Genomic DNA, 26086 nt, shown 5'->3' with positions numbered 1-26086 from the left:
TACAAAATTAAGAAGTTTTATTCTCCAGAATATTATCGGGATTGGCCCTTTAAGTGTGGCATAATTAACCTACGTATCCCCCCCCCCCCAAAGTCGTTTTGGTATATATATGATCTATATACCAAAACCACTAAGATGTGGATGGAAAAATCTGTATTTTAATAACATTTAATTACAGTGTCTTCAGGGCTATATACAAAAGACAATAAGTTCGCTTAGTTATATAATGGCGCGACTTCAATAAGGGGACATAACTCCAGTATGCCCTAAGCAACTGGGTAATTTTATAATCAAAATAATGTTCATTTCAATCGCCGGTTCAGTTTAGGGAATATAAATCTATCAGTCTGTTCTCATTGGCTTCCAATAGTTGTTCATTTATGAAATTTAACTTATAGAATGAATGCCAACTGTGAGCCAGGGTTAGGATTAAAAGTTTGGGGGAGAGGTTAAGTCTCCACATGGGCATTGATCTAAGACGATGCAAATTTAATTCGTGGTATTTCCTAGCACACTGATCAGCAGTGAATTTTTGCTGGGCCTCTACAATCACTGATAAGGATGACATTGATGCGACTTAATGAGTCCCAAATATTAACTTTTTTCTTCCCTCAATTTAAATTCTAAAACAATTTTTTTACATTTATTAGAAAAATAAATAAAGACGTTGGAATTATTTGTAGGTAAAAATCATTATCATTTCCTATTTAGTGTAAATGGGTATTAAAATAAGTAAAATTCATAATTTTGGCCCGAATCAGTAACGTCTTATGTAAACAATGCACGTGCTATTGAGCCAATGATTGACGCCGCGTGATGTGACGTCACGTGTCGAAACGTCATCTGTTACCGAGATATTAGAAGATCTATGTGAAACAGATTGATTTCCTAGTTTTATGGAGAAAAAATATACATAAACGGATATAGAGAGTTCCATCCCTGCGTAGGCCGAGAATAGTCAACGGAATTTTCCGGCATGGTACCCCCCCCCCCCCTTGTTAATAACGCAGGACGGGTAGCCTGACAGAGGACAACGTATGGTCGTTCGGAAGTGACGATAAATCGAGGTTCCGTGTACACATTGGCGTGCACGTAAGAGATGCCTTGGCAGTTGAAATTTGATATAAAAGTGAGCCGTAGCGCCCTTGTCCGGACAAAAGTTCCCACATAGCACACTGTATAGCGTATGCCCGTCTTCCTTATCCCAGTCGGGGCAGAACAGTAGGACGTTAAACTCCATTTCATTTCATTTTATTTTAAGTTTTGCTTAAAACTCACTTCAGCGTAGGTGTTTTTAGCAGTGGGAGGAAACCATAAGAACCGAGAATATCCGCGAGGTTGGGCAGGCGACCCTACTCCTTGTCACGTACAAATTAGAAACGAAACCACGCCTGCTGACTCAGTGACTGACATTATTTTACAACGCGCACGCGGTAACCATTCGGCCACCCAACAGCCCCCCTCCCCTACACACACACTCACACACACACGAAAAGCGGGAATATTTTTCAAAATATTGTATTATGTTTTGTGTATGTCGCACATCCACAAGATATTCAAGCTTGCATCAGTTTATTATAAAAATAATTAATACAAATATAACTAAAAAGACAAATACATTATTCATATGTCAGTATAATAGTAATTAAAAACAAAAGAAATTAATATATTTCTATTTACACGGGAAAGAGATTCTTCAAGGCCAGGTTCATGAAACAAAATCTTACTTTAAAGATACATTATGGGAGATTAGATAAAGAGTTGACTGTTCTGACTATACTAGTTAAAAAAGAAGTAATATAAATAGAATATGTTTAACATTTCAGTCAAATTGCTCCACTCTGAACCGAGATATTAGTTTCTAAATGTTAAGCCTAGTCCCGACCATCATTACTAAAGTCTGTACGATAAAAAACATAGTCTCGATTATCCATTAATGGATTTTAAACATCAATGAGCGTTGAACAGTAGTTCGGATTCAAATCCAGTGAAAATCTGACACATAAGATGACATCGAGAGTTAATTATGGTTTGGTTAAGTTAGACAGACATTATTCAAGAGCTAAATCTGCCAATTGCAGGTCTTTCTTTAGGCCTGAAATGTTATCTAAATTATTAATTAGACGTTAATTAACTTATCCAGACCATAATCAACTCTCGATGGTATCGCTAGCCTGCGATATTTACTGGATTATGATCTCATTTGTTGCTCGACTTCCATTCATAATTTAATCATGAAATGGATGATCGAGACTATGTTTTTTTATCGTACAGACTTTAGTAATGATGATCGAGGCTAGGCCGAAAATTCTATTGCTAAATCTCAGTTCAAAGTGGATCAATTTGACTGAAGTTTTCAGCAAATTTCCTTTACATTATCTATTATTTAACTATTATAGTGAGAACTGCCAGCTCTTTATCGAATCGTCCATATTGTATCTTTAAAGGGACTCTTATTGATTAATTTTAATTCTATCTTAATATTGTGTAATATCAATCATCAACAATTTGAAATGAAATGAAATGGGGTTTAACGTCCGACTGTTCTGCTCCTAACCTGGGCTAATGAAGACGGGCATACGCCATACAGTATGCTATGAGGGAAATTGTACCCGGGCAGCGGCGCTACGGCCTACTCTTATATCGAATTCCAACTGCCAAGGGTCTTTTACGTGCACGCCAATGTGAACACGGGACCTCGGGTTTTCGTCCCATCCGTACGACTAGACAGCTGTCCTTGTCAGACCCTTCATCCTGCATCACTGACAAAGGGCAACCACGCCGGAAAATCTGAATGAACTTTCTCGGCCAATGCAGAGATCGAACACCGCCAGGCTAGCGAGCCAGCGTCTTACCCACTTAGTCACGTGCTCCCCAACAATTTGAATATTCATGTCTATCAGCGTTAGAGTATATTTTTTTTTTCGGGGGGGGGGGATCACGTGGCTAAGTGGGTAAGACGCTGGCTCGATAGCCTGGAGGTAGGCCGTAGCGCCACCGCCGGGCAAAATTTCCCTCATAGCACACTGTATGGCGTATGCCCGTCTTCATTAGCCCATGTTAGGAGCAGAACAGTAGGACGTTAAACCTCATTTCATTTTAGAGTATATTTTTGGTGAAATCATGAAAAATATTGGTTTGATTTACGAAAACGACAAATATCCATCAAAAGAAAATTAGTAACATATACTTATTTCCAATTAATAATAAATATTATTCTTATCAAAAAAATTGGTTCCAAATTATTAACAATTAAAATAAAATAATGGATACTTAAAATCATAGTTATTTTTTAAAAATATATACTTATTAGGCATTTTAAAAAAAAATAATGCATACTTAAAATCAAAATCATTAATTTATAATTATTTGTAATTAACGATCAAAATTATTAACTATGGAAGATCAGTGTTCTTAGTTCTTTGTTCTTAGTCCGTATTTCTTATTTCTTCATTTGTTTTCTTAATCCGAGATTTGTACACTAAAATTAACATTAAAATTTGTATCTTAAAATATTTGTTTTACAAATCAGACATCTGTCATATCAGATTTCTATATTGTATTTCTGTTTAATTTAATAAAGGTACAATTTATTTTAGAAAATCAAAAAAATATCCTGCCTTTACATATCATCACGGACATACAAAGAAAAACAATTCTCGAACAACAAATTTCTAAAAACACAAATCTCCGAATACAAATCTTGCAAAAACATTTCCCGAAATTCATCGAACCGGAACATTATGACGACATGGGCGGATATCAACCTGGCGTGCAATACGTCACCATACAATAATGTGGAATCGTGCAAGCATTTAAGAACTAAGTATTAAGAACACTGAATAAAGAGCTGTTTGGTCTTACATAAATAAAACGTAATTATATGATATTAATAATATATATGCATACTTAAAATTAAAAAATACAATGAGTTATATCAATTAGTTTAACAATAAATTCTAGAAAAATAATATCGCGTTATGTCATATCTCTTATAAGAAATAGTTCCTGTCTAACTTAATGAATCTAAATCAGAGTTATCCACCTTTAACGTTATCAGGTAGTGTGAAATAAACTCAGTGATTGTTTTCAATATAAATCGTGTTTTTATATTAGCCTATATATTCAATTTCTAAATGTCATATAATGATTTAATGATTTAATGACAGACCTTATGATACAGCGCACACGTGCTAACCATTCGGTGTGGAGAGATTCTGTTATTTGCCCAAAACGAAAATATTATGGAATTTACGAACAAATAAGATGTAAATAGAAGTCACTACGGCCAAAAATTAATTCAACTTCTTACATATTCAGGTCGATCGATTTCTGTGCATTCATATCCGCAAACTGACTTGGGATGCTCTTCACAGATGCTGTGCTTGACATACGTGTTGCGTTAGACTTGCTAGAAACACCACTGTAAGTACTGCTTGCATCATCGTACTGGTTGGGTTGGAAACCACCATAAGTCGGATTCGTAACACCAGCGCCAACATCTTTAGCCCTCAGAACGACTGCTGCATTCGATCGTCTGAAAGAATAACAAACTGGGAGATCAGCTAACAGTGGATTAAGCCAGATTGTATATATGACAAACACGGTTATTTCGGGTCTAACATATGGTTCAATTCCATTTAAATAATTCGCATGCGCGTAGGAGTCCTTTGTGTTGATAGAGATTAAAATCACCGACATGTTTTAACAAAAAAATACCTACAGTATGAATGTGGAAAGCATTACTGGTCTGAAGACTGATGATTTCCAAACCGTATGAAATGAAATGAAATTGAATTGAATTGAACTTTCTACTGTTCTGATCCGATCTTGGCTAATGAAGACGGGCATACGCCATACAGTGTACTATGAGGAAAATTTTGCCCGGGCAGCGGCACTATGGCCTACTCTTATATAGAATTCCAACTGTCAAGAGATCTTTTACGTACACGCCAATGGGTACACGGGACCTCGGTTTCTTGTCCCATCCGAACGACTAGACAGCTGTCTTTGTCAGGCCCTCCGTCCTGCATCACTTACAAGGAAGAATTAAGCCGGAAAATCTGGATGAACTTTCTCGGCCAATTTGTAGGGATCGAACAGCCGCAAAGCCTATGAAATGAAGCGAAATATTTGACTAACTCACCTCTTGCAAAACAATGCCACGATGAACGTGATAATAAGGAGAAGAAGAAAACCGCCGATAGCACATCCAATTAACATCGGCAAATTAAGACCTATAACATAAACAAAACATTTTTCTAAACATGAAATGAAATGACATGGGGTTTGACGTTTTAACGTTCTGCTCCTATTCGGCTATTGTAGACAGGTATACGCCATAAAGTGTGCTATGGGCGAAACGACTTGATGACTTGACGATGTACGCACTACTGACAAGGGGGAACCACGCCGAAAAATCCTTTCTTGGTCAATTAAGGGATGGAACACGCGACGCTCCAATTTAGGGAGAGAGGGAAATGGGGTCTAACTAGGTCATTTCGAGACTAACATAATATAGTCAATTTTATTTCAAGAATTCGCAGTAGGAGGAAACCACAGAAACCCTACGAGGTTGGACAGGCGACGCTATTCCTTGTCACGTACAGCCGGGGAATCGAAACCACGCCAGTTGACTCAATGGCAGACCATATGAAACAACACGCACGCGTTAACCATTCGGCCATTCACCCCCACCCCTCCAGGTTAGAGAGCCACCCCTTATTGTTAATAGCATCGCACATACCCTTACTTTCTGGTGATTGCAATCCGGAAACTACAATCTCTCCCTGGATTTCCTTGAGATCTTCGTCAGTAACGTTAAACATTTTTTCCAGATCTGTTTTATCAATTTCTGATATTATTGTCTCGTCATCCTCTTCTGTAGTCGTAAAGAACTGCATTAGGGTGGTTATTGGTCTAGCATAGGTTGTTCTTGGTCTTGAGGTTGTGGTCATTAGTCTTAAGGGTGTTGTTGGTCTTGCAGTGTATATTACTGGTATTGTGCTGGGTGTTGTTGGTCTCGCAGTACGTGTTGTTGGTCCTGTGCTTCTTATTGTTGGCCTTGCAGTGAATATTACTGGTATTGTGCTGGATGTTATTGGTCTTGCAGTACGTGTTGTTGGTCCTGCAATGGGTGTTGTTAGTCTTGTAGTTGATGTTGTCATCGGGCGTGTTGTTGTAGTCCGTATTGTTGGTTTTGTTGTTGACGGCCTTGTAGTCACTGCAATGGATTCTATGAGAAAAAATGTAATCGAGAGTAAGAGAGAAACATGGGGTTTAACGTCCACTCGACACAAACTAGGGTACGTCGGGACTAACACGTGGTTCAATTTTATTTCAACAATTCGCTTGCGCGTAGGGGTCTTTAGCAGTGGGAGAAAACCCACGAGGTTGGACAGGCGACCCTTCCCCTTGCCACATACAACCAAAAAATCGAAACCACGCCGGTTGACTCAATGACAGACCTTATGATATAGCGCGAACGTGATAACCATTCGGCCATCCATCCCACCACCCACCACTCCTCTAAAATATTATAATTAATAATGTATGTCACCGATATAAAAAATACAATGTCGGAAGAAACAAAGACAAAATGGAACGTTCTACTATCTTGCACCAACATGGTTAATGAAGGTAGGTGTACGCCACACAGTGTGATGTACTGGTCCGAACACCAGCATTCCTGCCTACTCGTCGTCGACTTCACTGGGACCTCGGTCTTTATTCCCACCCGACATGTAGACAGGAACTCGTTTGTTCATCCCATCCGAGCAACTAGACAAAAGAAGGAGGTAAAGAAAAATAAATGTTTTACCTTCGACAGCTGTTCCAGAACATTCCCAAGTTACGAATATATATTTGTAATACCTCACTGGAAAAGAATATATACACACAGAGTAAGTGACTAGAATAAATTCAGATTGATCATTTTCTTTTTTTTTACTGAATTCTTTATTACATATTTTATTTATTTACAATGGGCATTTTAATGCTTTGTTGAATCTATTAGTAATAAAATTTAAAGGGTAATGGTGTCTTATAAAGAAAATTCTAAATTCACTAAGTCTTAAAATAATATTATAGGGAATATTACGTTTTATATGTGAATGGTGACATTCATATTTGAATACATGTGAATGGTGGCATGAGTAAAGGTTAAGATATATGTGAATGGTGGCATGAGTAAAGGTTAAGATATATGTGACATGAGTAAAGGTTACGATATATGTGAATGGTGGCATGAGTAAAGGTTAAGATATATGTGACATGAGTAAAGGCTAAGATATATGTGAATGGTGGCATGAATAAAGGTTAAGATATATGTGAATGGTGACATGAGTAAAGGTTAAGATATATGTGAATGGTGGCATGATTAAAAGTTAAGATATATGTGAATGGTGGCATGAGAAATGAAATGGGGTTTAACGTCCTACTATTCTGCTCCTATACTGGGCTAATGAAGACGGGTATATGCCATACAGTGTGCTATGAGGGAAATTTTGCCCGGGCAGCGGCACTATCGCCTACCAGTTTGCGTGCATTCCAATATATACACAGGACCTCGGTTTTTCGTATCAACCGAAGGACTAGACATGAGTAAAAGTTAGGATATATGTGAATGGTGACATGAGTACAGTTAAGATATTGGTATGGATTGAACTTTGTATAATATAAATCAGCTTTAATTAAACCATCTTTTGACATAGTTACCGGTACATCTAGAAATCTAGGTCTAGGTCCCTTACTACATCCCCAAATCCTGCCCCAGAATGTTACCGAATACATATATAGCTTTAACAATTATTGAAACGATTTATAACATAATAGAGATACTTACTAGATATTAACTCAATCATTAAATTAGTAATCGGTCCATGTACCATTAATTTTGGAGGCGATCGTCTGTAGTTTTTAACCCGATATCGTAGGTTACTCAGCAGGTTTCCATGAGATAGCTGGATGGATTTCTGTTCATCGTTGGTTTGAAGCAAGAAGAAATAATCATTGGCTATCGAGAACCAACAAGAGACACCTTTCTTTAAAGAGCCTTTGATCATTATATGGACACCTGATCGCACTCCGATTGATTGAGTTGGATTTGCTATTCTAATGGTTGGAGGATCTGAATAACAGAGATAGAGAGAGAAAAACATCGGGTTTAATCGATAGGCCATTTCGGAACTAACATACTAGTTCAATTTTATATCAATAATTCGGTTTCGCGTAGGGATCTTTAGCTGGGAGCAGAAGCTATTTCTTTAGTTAAATTGAACTAAAACGAATTAGAACAAAGGATAGGATTTAAATATTAAAAGCAGAAATCAAATTCACTTGACATTTTCATGTAACCCATGTCTGGCTATCTGACAACTCAATATATATCTTCTTGGGTTGCCCGTCCAACCCCGTGGGTTTTCTCCGGGTCACACACTTTGTTCTATTTCTTCTTAAGTTCAATCCATCCAAGGAAAATATTTGCTGACCCTCTGTCAGCTTGCTCGATTCTCCTTTGTTGTATGGTGACTTATTGTATGCCAGGTTGATTTCCGCTGATTTCGGTGGATTTCGAGAAATGTTTTTGGCGAAATGTTATTGAAGAAATGTTTTTGGAGAAATGTTTTGCAAGATTTGTATTTGGAGATTTGTATTTAGAAATTTGTTGTTCCAGATTTGTTTTTCGTTGTATTTCCCAGATGAAATGTAAATGTATTTTGATTTTCTAAAATGAATTTTATCTTTATTTTGAAATACAATTAAAATAAATTTTAAAAATCTGATATGCCAAATCTGATTTGTAAAAGAAATATTGATTTTAAAATACAAATGTTAATTTTAGTATACAAATGCCGAAATACGACAACAAATGAAGAAATAAAAATTAAGGACTATGAATTAAGAAATAATGACTAAGAACACTGAATAAAGAGCTGTTTGGTCTTCCATATAAAGAAAGGCCTGTTACAAGCCTTTTTTGCTCTTACATTATGCAGCTTTAACCAGTTAATTTATTGAACAGTGACACAAATTATACACATTTTTTACAAAAACAAGTATCTGAAAGCCGAAGGTTTTAATCAGTTGGGGTCACGGTGGCTAAGTGGGTAAGACGCAGGCTTGCTAGCCTGGAGGTCGGGTGTTCGATCTCTGCATTGGCCGAGAAAGTTCATCCAGATTTTCCGGCGTGGTCCTCCCTTGTCAGTGATGCAGGACGGAGGGCCTGACAAGGACAGCTGTCTAGTCGTTCGGATGAGACGAAAAACCGAGGTCCCGTGTACACATTGACGTGCACGTAAAAGATCCCTTGACAGTTGGAATTCGATATAAGAGTAGGCCGTAGTGCCGCTGTCCGGGCAAAATTTCCCTCATAGCACACTGTATGGCGTATGCCCGTCTTCATTAGCCCAGTTCGGAGCAAAAGAGTAGGACGTTAAACCCCATTTCATTTCATTTCATTTTAATCAATTGTTAAAGATAAATTATAATCAAGATCTACCTGGTAAACACTCGTAGGTAATATAAGACATTGCATAATGGCTGAACATCTTTGATCTTGGATACCACCAACGTCGTGACATTTTACATTTCGCATGTTCGGATCCAGCAGGAGTTGACAGTGTACATGATTGCTGAGTGTGGCACTTAGACAGGACAGTCCCCAGATCGTCGGGCGTATAATCGATGGCGCATAGATCATTCCTATAATCAAAACAGCATCCGGTCCTGTTTCGACGGGTGCTCTTAACGGGACAACTGGATTCGGTAGTGGCAAATATATACTGAGTGTTCACGATGAAGATCTTCTTTCCTGCGTCACATTTCAAGTTGTGTCCAGAACAGGTTGAACTAGATCCATCTTTACAGTGATAACTGGTATACAGTCTGTTCCCTGGAAACATGCAAAACAAAACAAAAACAAATTGAAAAGTCTGGTTATCCTGTTTCAAATGGTCTCGCAAATTTCGGGGAATCTGAGGTATTACCATAGAATGAAATAACATCAGAGGGAGACAATAGTGACAAGATGGACATGCGGTCTAGGGGATTACCATAGAATGAAATAACTTCAGAGGGTGACGAAGGGGATTACCCCAGAATGAAATAACTTCAGAGGGTGACGACAGTGACAAGATGAACATCCGGTCTGGGCATTACCCGAGAATGGAATAACTTCAGAGGGTGACGACATTGACAAGATGAACATCCGGTCTAGGGGATTACCCGAGAATGGAATAACTTCAGAGGGTGACGACATTGACCAGATGGACATGCGGTCTAGGGGATTACCCGAGAATGGAATAACTTCAGAGGGTGACGACATTGACCAGATGGACATGCGGTCTAGGGGATTACCCGAGAATGGAATAACTTCAGAGGGTGACGACATTGACCAGATGGACATGCGGTCTAGGGGATTACCCGAGAATGGAATAACTTCAGAGGGTGACGACATTGACCAGATGGACATGCGGTCTGGGGGATTACCCGAGAATGGAATTACTTCAGAGGGTGACGACATTGACCAGATGGACATGCGGTCTGGGGGATTACCCGAGAATGGAATTACTTCAGAGGGTGACGACATTGACCAGATGGACATGCGGTCTGGGGTATTACCCGAGAATGGAATTACTTCAGAGGGTGACGACATTGACCAGATGGACATGCGATCTGGGGGATTACCCGAGAATGAAATAACTTCAGAAGCTTTAGGAAAATAATTCTGCTCATTTAGGTATCAATCTGATTAAAACACAGATCCTATTTCGTTTCGTTTTTTATATATAGTTCAAAATTTCGTTTTACTTGTTTTTTTACTACACTTGGATTTGGAAGAGTTGTTATATAACTGGCGTTCTGGATGATGTGAGGGATTAGCAAATGAAACGGTCTGTTACGGTGATTTTTTTGGCGTGAGGTGCACGGAACGGTGGGTAAACCACTAGAAACATCAACGCTGGTTGGTTAATCAAATGTCTGACGTCATAGGTCAAAAGTCGCTCGAATGACCTCTGACGTGACCTACCGAGTTGATTATGGTCTCGGTAAGTTAATAAATGCCTAATAAATAATTCATATAACATTTAAAGCATAAAGAAAGGCCTGTAATAGGCCGAATTGGCCCTTGAATAAGGTATGTTTAAAATTTAAAAGTGTATGCGCTTACCTGTACATAAGGTATGTTTAAAATTTAAAAATGTGTGTGCATACCTGTACCATGAGTCAGAACAAACGAACCAGTCACTGCAATAAAAGCTATCAGTATTTTCATATCCATTTCAAGTCATCTGAAATATAATTTCAGTGATTTGGACCATGACAAACTTATAAAGAATTGAAAATAATATCAACACCACATAGACACCCACAATTAACATAAAAAAAATATAGTAGGATTAAATTTCATTTATATTTGTTTAAAATAAAATACCGGTTAATCCCCTACTCGATTCCAGTTTCGCACCAGAAAGAAAAACAAATGGGACTGGACGTCCTACTCTCCTGCACCGACTGGGCTAATGAGAGAGAGAGAGAGAGAGAGAGAGAGAGGAGAGAGAGGGAAATGGGGTTTAACGTCCACTCGACACAAACTAGGTCATTTCGGGACTAACATATGGTTCAATTTTATTTCAATAATTCGCTTGCGCGTAGGGGTCTTTAGCAGTGGGAGAAAAACCGGAGGACCCGGAGAAAACCCACGAGGTTGGAAAGGCGACCCTACTCCTTGTCACGTACAACCGGGGAATCGAAACCCCGCCAGTTGACTCAATGAGAGACCGTATGATAGTATATAACAGATTCTACATATCATTATGCTAGGTTCCCACTGCCGTACGATGCTTTATGATAGGATTGTTCCTATTGCGGCCAGGATGTGGTACATTCAGAAACGTTTCGATACGATCAACGCGATTGCTATGACTGGCCTCAATGTATGATAAGACTTGAACCTGGCATAAAGATTTTAGTCTGGAGTGTAATTCCCAAACCTAGGGTATCCCACAGTCAGCAGTCATTGGGGTGTGACGATCGCAATCATAAATGATGACGCAGAAGCTAATCGGTAAGAACTAGATAATTCTGTTCACGAAAATAAGCTCGGGAATTTTCATGTCATGGGCTAATTAAGCCAGATATTCACCCACCTTGTGCACGCTAGTCATTTGGTTGTGTAATATTCATCCACCTTGTGCACGCTATTCATTGGGTGGTGTAGTATTCACCCACCTTGTGCACGCTAGTCATTGGGTGGTGTAATATTCATCCATCTTGTGCACGCTAGTCATTGGGTGGTTTAATATTCACCCATCTTGTGCACGCTAATCATTGGGTGGTGTAATATTCATCCACCTTGTGCATGCTAGTCATTTAGTGGTGTAATATTCACCCATCTTGTGCGCGCTAGTCATTGGGTGGTGTAATATTCATCCATCTTGTCCATGTTTGTCATTGGGTGGTGTAATATTCATCCATCTTGTGCGCGCTAGTCATTGGGTGGTGTAATATTCACCACCTTGTACACGTTAGTCATTGGGTGGTGTAATATTCACCCACCTTGTTCACGCTAGTCATTGGGTGGTGTAATATTCACCCATCTTGTGCGCGCTAGTCATTGGGTGGTGTAATATTCATCCACCTTGTGCACGCTGGTCAGTAGATGGTGTAATATTCACCCACCTTGTGAACGCTAGTCAGTAGATGGTGTAATATTCATCCATCTTATGTGATGTTTCCTATTTGAATTACCTTTACACAAGAGTATTAGTATCAAGAGTTAAATAACGAAAAGTCATATCACGACATTGGAAATGTAATATGTATGGATCTGAAAGGAGTAAAATAAAATAAAACTAAATAAATAAATAAACAAAATAAATGTTGACAGACATGTTATTAAACTCGACTATATATGTAACACCATTTGTCATTAATAGTATATTTGGTCATGTGGCGAGGAAGAAATCACATATTTACTAACAAACGTTAGTAACACTTGAAACGACAGTCCCAACATATAGTAGAGGGATAGAACTACACAACCTCCGTAAAGGCGCCCTGATCTTACCTTTCGTTATTTATATAATAGTAAATACAGTGCATCTGTTTAAAGTTGCAACTTCATATTTTTAAGTTCTATTTTTAAAATGTATTAAAATAAAGCCTTAAAATAGATCGTATCTATAAACAGTCCTACCTTGTTAAAGAATAATCCTATTAATCCTATAATTCACTATTGCCAGTTGAGAAATTGACAAAGATATCATTTTGAACTTAAAATTCAAACGTTTGAAGATAGGTTTTCCATCGGGGGAATAGGAAAACAAGGGAGGTAATTTTGTTATTATTTCCGGTGTCAATGAATTTTAACTGTGGGAAATAATGTCTATGATCGTATAATAGTGAGTTGACAACCTATTGAGCAAAAGACATAGAAATAATTATGTTTTGACTTTCTTAGAAAATATGAAATTGTAACTTTAATGGGGGTGGGGTCTAGTAGTTTAACGCAGGTCTGTCATTGAGTCAAGGAGTAGGGTAGCTGTACCAACCTCGTACCATGAGGGACCTCCGGATCCTCCGGTTGCATCTCTCTCTCACCCTCTCTCTCTCTCTCTTTCTCTCTCTCTCTCTCTACTTACCAGGGGCCTGTTTCACGAAATTTTAACAAAGATAAAATCCAAATTTTAGTAATTTGATTGGATAATATTACATTGATTTTAGTGCTTAGCCAATCAAAATTGTAGTATCTACTAAAATTTGGATTTTATCTTAAGTTAAAATTTCGTGAAACAGGCCCCTGTATCACAATAACAATATGGCACCCGTGGGACTATTGCAGTAAAATGACTGAGATAAGAATAAAAAACATTTGTTCCATTCGGCTGAGTCATAGCTTACTTATCAGTCAGTAGTATATCACCTAAAAAAACCTACTTATCTTACATAGTTATATAAGCCAAGCACAGACTTATCGCTTCAATACATTAGATGAATAACACAATAAGATTGAACAACATCAACACGTTTACGTATAAACAACTTAAAGAGGCACACTTAAATCAGTAGGGGTTGTGTGTGGTGGGGGAGTGTGCGGAGGGAGGGGGAGAGCATATGTATAGATTAAACAGGGGGGGGGGGGTGACTTCCACTCCACACAAACTAGGTCATTTCGGGATTAACATATGGTTCAAGTTTTTATTTCGGGTCTTTAGCAGTGGGAGGAAACTGGTGGACCCCGAGGAAACCCCCGATTTTGGACAGGCGATCCTACTCCTTGTCACGTACAAGCGAGGAACGTAAACCACGCCAGTTGACTTAATGACAGACCTAATGATACAGCGCGCACGCGCTAACCATTCGCCCCCCCCCCACCACGCCCGATATTACACAGCGGATAAAAACAAAGCTTATATGTTAAAGTAACTTTAATATCGATTGAAAATTATATTGCTACACCATGTATGGTATGTATGGTGACAATAAAACACAATCAGCCAAATAGATTGAAATACTTCTAGATTCATGAGTCTATAAGATAATATATATGTTAATGCAACCATGGTGGCCCAGTGAATAAGGCGCTTGTTCAATAGGATGGGTGGGAGTGGGGTGGATGACCGAATGGTTAACGTTGCATCATCGGGATTCGATTCCCTGTGTATAAGGTCGCCTGTCTAACCTCCTCGTGGGTTTAATCCAGTTACTACTGTTTCCCATTACTGCACGCAAGCGACTTATTGTGATAAAATTAAACCATAGGTTGGTCCCGAAATGACCTAAGAGGTCCGGGGTTCGATCCTATTACTAGCCGAGACGGTTCCGGAAGATTGTCCAAGAGTCACTGGAGCAGCACGGGGGGGGGGGGGCTGACCGTGTCTAGTCGTTCAGTTGTAGCACGGAACAGAACCCATGACAGTGCAATTGAATTGATGTCAGACCAGACCCCCCCCCCCCTCGAACCCCCCGTGGAACACAGCATGGCGTATGTCCGTTTTCGTTAAATGTGAAGCAAACATATCATATCTAGATAAGAATATGACGTCACCATTTGACATGATTTGTGGAATATTCCTATTTTCGTTCTTCGAGTCCCTTGTTACAAATGGCGCTAAAACGCATTACGGTACCAGTGATAATATGTTTATTTTATCTTAATTATTGGACATCAGAAGCACTTCTTTTCTGGGTAAGATCACAACATCAATGTTCATTTAAATTGTCAAATAATTCGTGTTTTCAATATGGATGATACTGAGTTAAGGAATTAGCTACCTTAAACCCCATTTTATTTAATTTTATTTCACCTTCGTTGATCAATAATTCGATTGTGACGTACAAGTTTTTCTAATTCGGCTACATCTCAATTGATCGTATCTACCGACTTTTCAACATAATATGCAAGACAGAGAGAGAGAGGTAAATAGGGTTTAATGTCCACTTGACACAAACTAGGTAATTTCGGGACTAACACATGGTTCAATTTTATTTCAATCATTCGCTTGCGGGCAGGGGTCTTTAGCAGTGGGAGGAACCGGAGGACCCGGAGAAAACCCACGAGGCTGGACAGGCGACCCTGCTCCTTGTCACGTACAACTGGGGAATCGAAACCACGCCAGTTGACTCAATGACAGACTTTATGATACAGCGTTCACACGCTAACCATTCAGCCATCCAACCCCGCAATATGCAAGACCATAAACACGTTGATTTCTCACGGAGGCAGTTTTGTTTTCATAGGTCAAGGGTCAGATGCAGTAAAATACTTCTAAAACATACGAATCAAAATAGTTCGTTAAGATATAAAATAGAAGGTTATAAAATGTCTCATTCTACTAGATACTTATTTTTTTTTTTTTTTTTTTTTTTTTTTTTTAACTGTCAAATTTAGCTAGTATCATATTACATAAATTCCTTCTAGAACTGGTGGGAGGGGGGTGCGAATGGCTAGCATGTGCGCGCTGTATCATAAGGTCTGTCATTGAGTTAACTGACGTTGTTTCGATTCCCCAGTGGTACGTGACAAGGAGTGGGGTCGCTTGTGCGCTTTATAAAGACAATATTACATTTACATAATAAATAGAGCATCTCCTTCCAGTCTTTTTTGAGTTTTTTTTACTTTATCAACGAGTGTTGATATTTTTTGATATCAAAAAAGACGAGTAGGAGATTTTATTTATCACCCAATCCCTTCTTACATGCACAAATAGATAAATATAATTCTTTGCTGTAGATTTCACTTTTACTGAACATTACGGCGTAGTGATACATCATTTTTTGACAGCAATTCAACCATTGCAAAGTCCTTTATATTGACCCAGTGTTTCCATCAAGGTCAATTGAATAACAATAGTTCATTTTTAATAAAAAACAAAAGTTACTTTAATAAGAAATGAACTGTACTTTGAAAATAAAAAAAGTAGTTCCTTTTCAACTGACCAATCAAATTCATCACTGTAGAATGTATTATTGGGTTATAAAAAGAGATACAAAGAGTATATTTGATAAATAAAAGTTGTGATTTAGATAAAATTACATGTAATTAGAATTGGAAATAAGAGGAGACGTGCTACCATACGTACAGGTCACAATTCTATATATGGAATACAATTACTGCTTATTACCGAACGACCGGTTGTACGTGACAAGGAGTAGGGTCGTTTTATCCAAGCTCGTAGGTTTTCTCCGAGTCCTCCGGTTTCCTCCCACTGCTAAAGAGCCCTACGCGCAAGCGAATGATCGAAATAAAATTGACTCCTGTTAGTCCCGAAATTGTCTAGTTTGTGTCGAGTGGACGTTAAACCTCTCTATCTCTCTCTCTCTCTCTCCCCCTCTCTCTTTCTCCCCCTCTCTCTCTCTCCCTCGCTCTTTCTAGAACCGGATACTTAATACAAAAAAGAGCAGTCAGACTGTCCTATATTTTTTATATTATTACCTGACGCATATTCTCTCCATTTATGTTTCTTTCTGTTTGCTTTCTTGACAACAATAACAAGTGAATTATTGTATTCAAGCAAGAGAATTAGGAGAGCGGAACGTAATAAACTATTACGAAGGCATATATCACTATTAAGCTACAACTCAATAATAAATCTATAATTAAGCCGTATATACCAGGTGAACCTATATTTAATAAATCTATAGCAATAACATGTACGATATTAAATATTATTATAACTCCACTAGTAAATAGAGGAGGACAACACCACAGATACACAAAATCTAAAAGACAAGACATGATACATGGTTTCCATCGACAACTCACAATATATCAATCTGTTTCTCAGGGGTATTGGGCGAAAGTCTTCTTATAACAGTATTATATAACTCCACTATAGTAAATAGAGGAGGACAGCACCACAGATAAACAAAACCTAAATGACAAGATATAACCATACACATGATACGTCGCTTCCATCGACAACACACAATATATATATTAATCGGTTTCCAAGAAGTACCGCGAAAGCCTATTTATAACAATAATCGTGGGGATCCTATCAGATCAATCGTAGTAATCGTGTTGATCGTATTAAAACGTTTCCGAACATATATCCACGTAACAGATCGTGGACTCACCAGGGACAATCCTATCGTAACGCATCGCATGACAGTCGGAACCTAGAAGTAACGCATTATGTGAGATTTAGAAAAAGAGTTGATCGTTTTTGCTATACTATATATTTAAAATACCATTCAAAGTACTTTCTCTTGGGAGAAGTTATTTTTTTTGGAAGATGTAGTGCGGATTGTTTATTATCGTAGTGAACAATTGAGACTCGATTCTTCATTTTATAGTTAAGTTTTTCAATCATACGGGCGTCCTAATCCATTTCAATCTCTGTCATCCGATGCTTAAGAGATTTCATGTTAATTAATGTTTAATTAATAGTTTAACATTTGAAGCCAAAAGATTTAGCTGTTTAACAATCAAGGCAGTCAAGATAAGTTAATTAATGTCTAATTAAATAATTTAGATAACATTTCAGGCCTAAAGGAAGATCTGCAATAGGCAGATTTACCTCTTGCATAATGTATGTTCAGGTAACACAATTTATTACAGTTTATACTCTGTATTTACAATGGAGGTAAACAAAATCAAATTACTGCGGTGACATGTATGGTGATGTAGAGTTAGTAGAAAAATCCTTTGTGTTACATGTATATACAGAGGGGTGGACAGCTTTATTCAAATTGTGACGTCACATCAAGATAGTGCTATAAGTTAAAACGTTATAGGTGAGCCCGGGAGTGGTTAAAGCGAGCGAGAGAGAGAGAGAGAGAGAGAGAGGGGGACCTTCATTAGACCTTCATTTCGGGAGTAACATATGGTTCCATCTGCGCGTAGAGGTCTTTAGCAGTGGGAGGAAACCGGAGGATTTCAAGTAAACATACGAAGTTGAAGGATGTAGACTTAGCAACAAAAACAGAAGACGGTTTCCACAACTTTTTAAATGAGTGCGACCATGACACCGTAACTGCCATTTGGAAATCGCAACGTGATATGCGCAATTGCCCAAAGAACAAGCATGCCAAGTCTTATTTCTGTCATACCTGTATTGGCGAGGACTTGTGGGGTTTTGTTCGAGGAGCACGCCCCCTCCCCCTTTCCCAATCTCCAATCCCCAAAGAAGAAGTGCCGTAAAATAAGATGAAATTATTAATTATAATTTGCAAAGATAATATCATTATAGAAGATCTATCTTTTCTACGAGGGAGCCTAGAGGTCACGTGTTCGATCCCTGCATTGGCCGAGAAAGTTCATCGGGATTATCCGACGGAGGGCCGGACAAGGACAGTCGTCTAGTCGTTCGGATGGGACAAAAACCCGAGGTTCCGTGTATACATTGGCGTACGTGTAAAAGATCCATTGGCAGTTGGAATTTGATAAAAGAGTAGGCAATAGTGCCGCTGCCCGGGCAAAATTTCCCTCATAGCACACTGTATGGTGTATGCCCGTCTTCATTAACTCAGTAGGACGTTAAACCCCATGTCATCTGTTCTATGGTGTATGTAAATATCAAGACCACCGCTTCAATATCGTACAATTCAAAATGTATATCTTTTTTAATTCATGGCGGTGTGCAGTTAATTAAATATTGATTGTATTGTTTGATTGATTGGTAGCAATTCATTGTCTTCTCGTGGTGTTCTGCGCATGCACTGAAATGGGATCCAAATCTGTAGACTCGTTCTTTCTATTTATGTTGAAAATCCGTCGTCATGTTTAACACACTGTAATTCACAGACACAGTGATCGAAATAAATAAAATAATCAACCTTTTTTTTAAAAAAAATAATCATTGGAGAGAGAGAGGGGGGGGAATGGGGTTTAACGTCCACTCGACACAAACTAGGTCATTTTGGGACTAACATATGGTTCAATATTATTTCAATAATTCGCTTGCGCGTAGGGGTCTTTAAGCAGTGGGGGGAAATCAGGGGACCCGGAGAAAACCCACGAGGTTGGACAGGCGTCCATACTCCTTGTCACATACAGCCGGGGAATCGAAATACTCTTTGGAAGGCGAATGATCATACTTCTCTATTCTCGTCTCATTTCACATCCCAATCATACGATTTTCCGTTTCCCCTTGTCAGTGATGCAGGATGGAGGACCTGACAAGGACAGCTGTCTAGTCGTACGGATGGGACGAAAACCCGAGGTCCCGTGTACACATTGGCGTGCACGTAAAAGATCCTATCCCAATCATACGATTCTTCATATAGTTCTTATTTCATATACTTATTGTTGTTATATTGTAACCTTTACTTGAAGAAGAAATAAATAAATAAATCCTCTTCATTATTTTAGTGTGACAAAGTAGAAGTTAAACCCCATTTCATTTCTCTCTTCGATGGCGGTTGAAATTCGATATAAGAGTAGGCCGTAGTGCTGCTGTCCAGACAAAATTTCCCTCATAGCACACTGTATGGCGTATGCCCCTCTTCATTAGCCCAGTTCGGAGCAGAACAGTAGGACGTTAAACCCCATTTCACGTTATTTCCCTCTTCGATAGCCTATTACCAATATATCGGTGTATAGCTGAGATATAATCAATATTTCCTTATAAACCGCTACTCCATATTTTATGTTGTAGAATAATTTGTTTCAATACAAAACATAATCCAACATGATCAAATAACACACTATTTATGGATAACAATTACTGGTTTATTTCACGGCGACGTTTTAACAAGATTTCACAAGGCGTTATCAGGCATGTTAAAGATACATTAGTTAAGAGTTTAATAAAGAGTTGGTCATTCTTGCTATAATAATTCAAAAATAGATGATAAAAAAAGAAAATATTGAAAATTTCATTCAAATTACTTCATTCTCAGCCAAGTTATCATTGTTTGTAGTTTTGACAAGATGTGTGCACAGTGGTAACCAGGGCATTGGTATAATCGTGACTTAGCCTCGCTTTCCCATTTTTAAATTAAATAGCGAACCGTTTTAATGTAGTTAAAATCTCGAGTATCCGATGCCATCGAGAGTTGATTAGATTATGGTCTTGCTTTGTTAATTAATGTTTAATTAATAGTTTATATAACATTTCAGGCCTAAAAAAAGACCTGCAATAGGCAGATTTAGCTATATAGAGAATTTCCTACCAGTCTTTTTTGATATCAAAAAATATCAACACAAGTTGATTAAATAACAAAAAACGAGGCTCTCCCGGGTTTTTTTTTACTTTATCAACGAGTGTTGATATTTTTTGATATCAAAAAAGTCCAGTAGGAGATTTTATTTATCACCCAATCCCTTCTTACATGAACAAATAGATAAATATAATTCTTTGCTGTAGATTTCACTTTTACTGAACATTAAGGCGTAGTGATACATCATTTTTTGACAGCAATTCAAACATTGCAAAGTCCTTTATATTGACCCAGTGTTTCCATCAAGGTCAATTGAATAATAATAGTTCATTTTTAATAAAAAAAAAAGTTACTTTTAATAATAAATGAACTGTTCTTTGAAAATAAAAAAAGTAGTTCCTTTTCAACTGACCAATCAAATTCATGTAAAGCGATATCTCCTAAGGAGATATCGCAGTAGATTATGAAATATATCACACAAGCGATATCTACTGTAGAATGTATTATTGATGTGACGTCATAATGTATGTTTAAGTATATTTTATAATGGTATAAACTAACAACGACCTAATTATTGAGAAATTATATTCTTATTAAAATACAGATCTTTATTTCGTTTCGTTTTCTATACTTTCGATGGCCTCTACTACATTAAGATCTGACTAGTTGTACTCGGGGGTCGCGTCAGGGGCCATACGAGCGATTTTTGACCTATGACGTCAGACCCTTGATTAACCGATCAGCTTTGATGTTTCTAGTGGGTTACCCACAGTTCCGTGTATCACACGCCAAGAACCCACTGCAACAGACCATTTCATTGACAAATTTCCTCGCATCATCTAGAACGCGGGTTATATAACAAGTCTTCCAGGTCCTTGTGTAGTAAAGAAAAGTAAAACGAAATTTTGAACTATAGAAATAGAAACGAAATCAGATTGGCGAAATTGCGTCGCAGTAAAATAAACCATAAAAATTGTTCTCCATAAAAAGTATGTTCTTTGATTATATTCGAATTACTAAACGTCATTCAAAGAATACTACGCAGTAAAAGTGTTACAGATTTTAAGCCACAGTTTCGTATTAAGCCCTCATTAAATATTGAGATAAGCATTGACTATTTTTAAAAAAAAAAAAAAAGAAAAAAGTTTTTATTTCAGTGTAGATACGCACTCTTCAACCCTTTTTTTTTTCAACCAATTCATGATGTTGTATATTAATGCATACATGAATGCATCCTAATGTATATGTTGTATTTAAATGTTGTGAGTAAACATTGTACAAGAAAAAAACAAAACAAAAACACTACTCTTGTTTCAGTAAGTTCTAGAACAGTGATTCTCAACCAGTGTGCCGCGAGACGTTTCTAAGTGTGCCGCGAAATTTTGAACAGGACACTAAGAAAAAATCTGTTTCACAGAAGATTGCGAAAGTCTTCTAATATCACTGTAAAAGATGACTGTCTTTAACACGTGACGTCACATCACGCGGCGTCTATCATTGGCTCAATGGCGCGTGCATTGTTTACATAAGACGTTACTGGTTCGGACAGGATGGTGCCTTTTACTCATTTTAAGACCCATTCACACTAAATAGGAAATAATTTTTACCCACAAATACTTCAAACGTCTTTATTTATTTTTCTAATACATAAAAAAAAATTTAATAAAAAAGTTAATATTTGGGGCTCATTAAGTCGCATATCATCCTTATCAGTGATTGTAGAGACCGAGCGAATATTCACCGCTGATCAGAGTGACTAAGAAAATGGGAAAAACCACGTGATTACAATTGAGTATTCATTGATGTCTACTAGTAATTTCATAGCTGTGGTTTTTTTTATTTAGTTCGAGTCATTCTATGTGTCTATGACTAGTCTACGGATGTATTCACTCTGACTTACCATGTTTTTATTTTGCAAAATTCAAATATTTTTCATATATATTTAGCCAGGTATGCGGCTATTTTTTCATGTGTTCCAAGGTGTGCCGTTGGCAAAAAAAAAAAAAAAAGTTGAAAACCACTGTTCTAGATGGACCAGGATCATCCTGGGATTTCCACGTCATATCACCAGGGCCGAATTAAGACCCACAGAGGCTGTACGCACTTAAAAAACATTGGTACCCCCAATTCAAAATATAAACAACGTCATTATTAAGTGAGAGAGAGAGAGAGAGAGAGAGAGAGAGAGAGAGAGAGAGAGATGGGGTTTAACGTCCACTCGACACAAACAAGGTCATTTCGGGACTAACATATGGTTTAATTTTATTTCAATAATTCGCGTGCGCGTAGGGGTCTTTAGCAGTGGGAGGAGTCAGGAGGACCCGGACAAAACCTACGAGGTTGGACAGGCGACCCTACTCCTTGCCACGTACACCCGAGGAATCGAAACCATGCCAGTTTATTCAATGACAGACAGCGCGCAGGTGCTAACCATTGGGTCATCCAACCCTATTATTAAGTGAGGCAAAAGACGTAACAGTATGAAAAGACAAAAACTGTGGACAAATAATGGAAAGTTCTTAATTAATTTTAAATTAAACATTTTGAATTTGGCATCTAATAATGCAGACATTCTGTCGTGCCCCATTACCATGATGCCCTACTCGACACAAACGAAGCCATTTCGGGACTAACATATTGTTGGAGGCAGACGTCTTTAGCAGTAGGTAGAAACCTATGGACCCGTAGAAAACCCACGAGGTTGGACAGGCGTCCATAATCCTTGTCATGTACAAGCGGAGAATCGAAACCACGCCACATGACTCAGTAACAGCCCTTATGATGCAACGCACGCGTTAACCATTTGCACCCCCGCCCACCCCAACCGTACAACAAACAGATAATAAAAGAAGAACAACATGGTTTGTTGTATAAAATGAGACATGCCCATTCACTTGATCTGATGTGAAACGATTTTTGTTTGTAATGTCTGTGTTGTCCGTAGGTTTGTCTTGTGTAATTGTTTGTTTGTGGTGTGGTCTCCCCGTGTGCTTACTATCATTGTGTTAACACACTACACAAAAACAAATCGAAACAAAACAAAAAAACGCCCCCTCAGAAAATAGCACAAACAAGAGGTACGGTAGTTTAGGTCGACCTATAAGCCCCGTAACGTACCCGATTTAATGATTCAAGTAGTTCTTTACACACATAACACTCGCGCACAACCCGACACATTTCAGCCAGCTGACAGTCTCCATATTTAAAGTCCCAATGCGCACTCCGGAGAACTATGTACTCTGCTTCGGCTAAATATATCTCAAAAATTGAATCGATTACGAGATTATCTTTTATAAGACATGTATCAAAGTATATATAACTTACCTGAATCACAATCACACAAACACGTCGTCTGTTACAGACTACAATATCTGATTTGTAGAATGTAATCTCCACACATCACCGATTACCACTTGAATAATAGAAACAGCTAAATCATCTTTACATTAAAGAGACTTGCACACTCTGACGTTATTAGATAAATTTTTATTGAACAAGATAGCGCTATATGGACCTGACACCGGGCATATATAGGTCATATATATGTCATAGATACGTCATAGATACGTCATATCATAAATCGAATTCCGGCAATCGATGTGCAAATTGTCCAAGGAACAAACATTTACATCATAAGGTATGTCACTGAGTGCCTGGAGGTCGGGTGTTCGATCCCTGCATTGGCCGAGAAAGTTTATCCAGATTTTCCGGCGTGGTTTCTCCTTGTCAGTGATGCAGGACGGACGGCCTGACAAGGACAGCTGTCTAGTCGTTCGGATGGGACGAAACCGAGGTCCCGTGTACATAGTGGCGTGCACGTAAAAGATCCCTTAGCAGTTGGAATTCGATATAAGAGTAGGTCGTAGCGCCGCTGTCCGGGCAAAATTTCCCTCATAGCACACTGTATGGCGTATGCCCGTCATCATTAGCCCAGTTTAAGAGCAGAACAGTAGGACGTTAAACCCCATTTCATTTCATGTCACTTAGTCAAGTGGCGTGATTTCGGTTGTACGTGACAAGGAGTAGGGTCGTCTGTCAAACCTCGTGGGTTTTCTCCGGGCCCTCTGCTTAACTCTCACTGCTAAAGAATCCTACGCGCAACAAGCGAATTATTGAAATAAAATTGAAACACGTGTTAGTCGTCGAGTGGACGTTCAACCCCATCTCTCTCTCTCTCTCTCTTAACTCCTAACCGCAACTCCACAAAACAGCAATTTAGCTCTGTATCGCCTTTCCACAAAGCGTCGCCTGTCCAACCTCGTGGGTTTTCTCCGGGTCCTCCGGTTTCCTTCCACTGTTAAAGACCCCTTTATTCAGGATATCTGAATGGGATTGGAGAACAGGCTTAGTCTATGTAAAACTCATCTTCCTAGGAGCAAGCATGACATTTTTCATGCCCTGAGCTTTTTTCGAAGAGTTTTGCACTGAAGAAGAAGAGGTAGAAGCAGAAGAAGAAGAAGAAGAAAAAGAAGAAGTAGTAGAAGAGGAATATGGAAGTATTTGGAGATCCGTTCCTGGTCCATATATTGTAACGCATGGTTTATTTCTCGATAATGTTGTATTTATAATATTCAAATAAGCTTAAAGATATATTATGGGAGATTAGATAAAGAGCTGGCAGTTCTCACTATAATAGTTAAAACTAGATGATGTGAAGGGAATTTGCTGAACAGCAAATCGGAACCTAATCTAATAAACATTGCAGGTTAGCGATGCCATCGAGAGTTGATTATGGTCTGGATAGGTTAATTAATGTCTAATTAATAATTAAGATAACATTTCAGGCCTAAAGAAAGACGTGTAATAGGCAGATTTAGATCTTATATAATCTTTGTTTAATTATACATGACATTAATATATAATGTTACCACTATGTTGTATAGACTGGTTTGTTGTTTTCATAAATCGATAAATCGATAACATCGTAGGGATGTGCAGTAAACAGTAAGTCCACCGTGCGTTTTGTAGATCAGTGGATAGAGGCTAACTTGTTGTTTTGTGTAACGGTGGCTAATGTTACTTGATCATAAATAACACATTTTAAGTATTTGACATACTTTATCTAGACACAGATATATCAGCATAACATAAAATGGCGGAAAACCAAGTCTTCTCGATAGAGAATGAGAACGAGGCCGCTTCAATTAATCTAGTGGTTAAAGGGAGATAAGTACATTTATCAATGGACAGTATTACTTTATACCTAGCTACATCCCCCCTTTTCTAGAATGAAATTATGGAGATTTCACAAATTATATAATTACTTAAACTTAAATTAACAATTAATGCTTCTTGCATTATTAACTGAATAATCACAAGTAAATATATTCAAAAAGTTAGTTTTGGTATCTTGGAGTCGGTCTAGAAACTCGTCCACTCTTTGTTACATAATACTGGTTTTGAAACTGTGGTGGTTGTATACTCCTCTCCTCGTTATTAGTGAGGTCTGTACCGGGATTGCGCAGCTGTTGATTATTAG

The 26086-nt window shown here is 38.1% G+C and overlaps 1 protein-coding gene across 1 annotated transcript; it reads right to left on the bottom strand.

Moving 5' to 3' along the window:
• Window positions 1-1555: 1555 nt before the first annotated feature.
• Window positions 1556-24014, bottom strand: LOC126810242 (uncharacterized). The gene is made up of 8 exons (XM_050535247.2): window positions 23932-24014; window positions 11215-11291; window positions 9500-9892; window positions 7844-8128; window positions 6821-6877; window positions 5747-6235; window positions 5147-5237; window positions 1556-4537 (listed from the first exon to the last, which is right to left on the bottom strand). Exons 2-8 carry the CDS (start codon window positions 11279-11281, stop codon window positions 4309-4311), a joined length of 1611 nt encoding a protein of 536 aa, XP_050391204.2. The 5' UTR covers window positions 11282-11291; window positions 23932-24014; the 3' UTR covers window positions 1556-4308.
• Between the last annotated feature and the right edge of the window lie 2072 nt (window positions 24015-26086).

This window comes from Patella vulgata, chromosome 2 (assembly GCF_932274485.2).
Source record: "Patella vulgata chromosome 2, xgPatVulg1.2, whole genome shotgun sequence".
Taxonomy (NCBI): domain Eukaryota; kingdom Metazoa; phylum Mollusca; class Gastropoda; family Patellidae; genus Patella; species Patella vulgata.
This window is presented reverse-complemented; position numbering and strand designations above follow the sequence as displayed.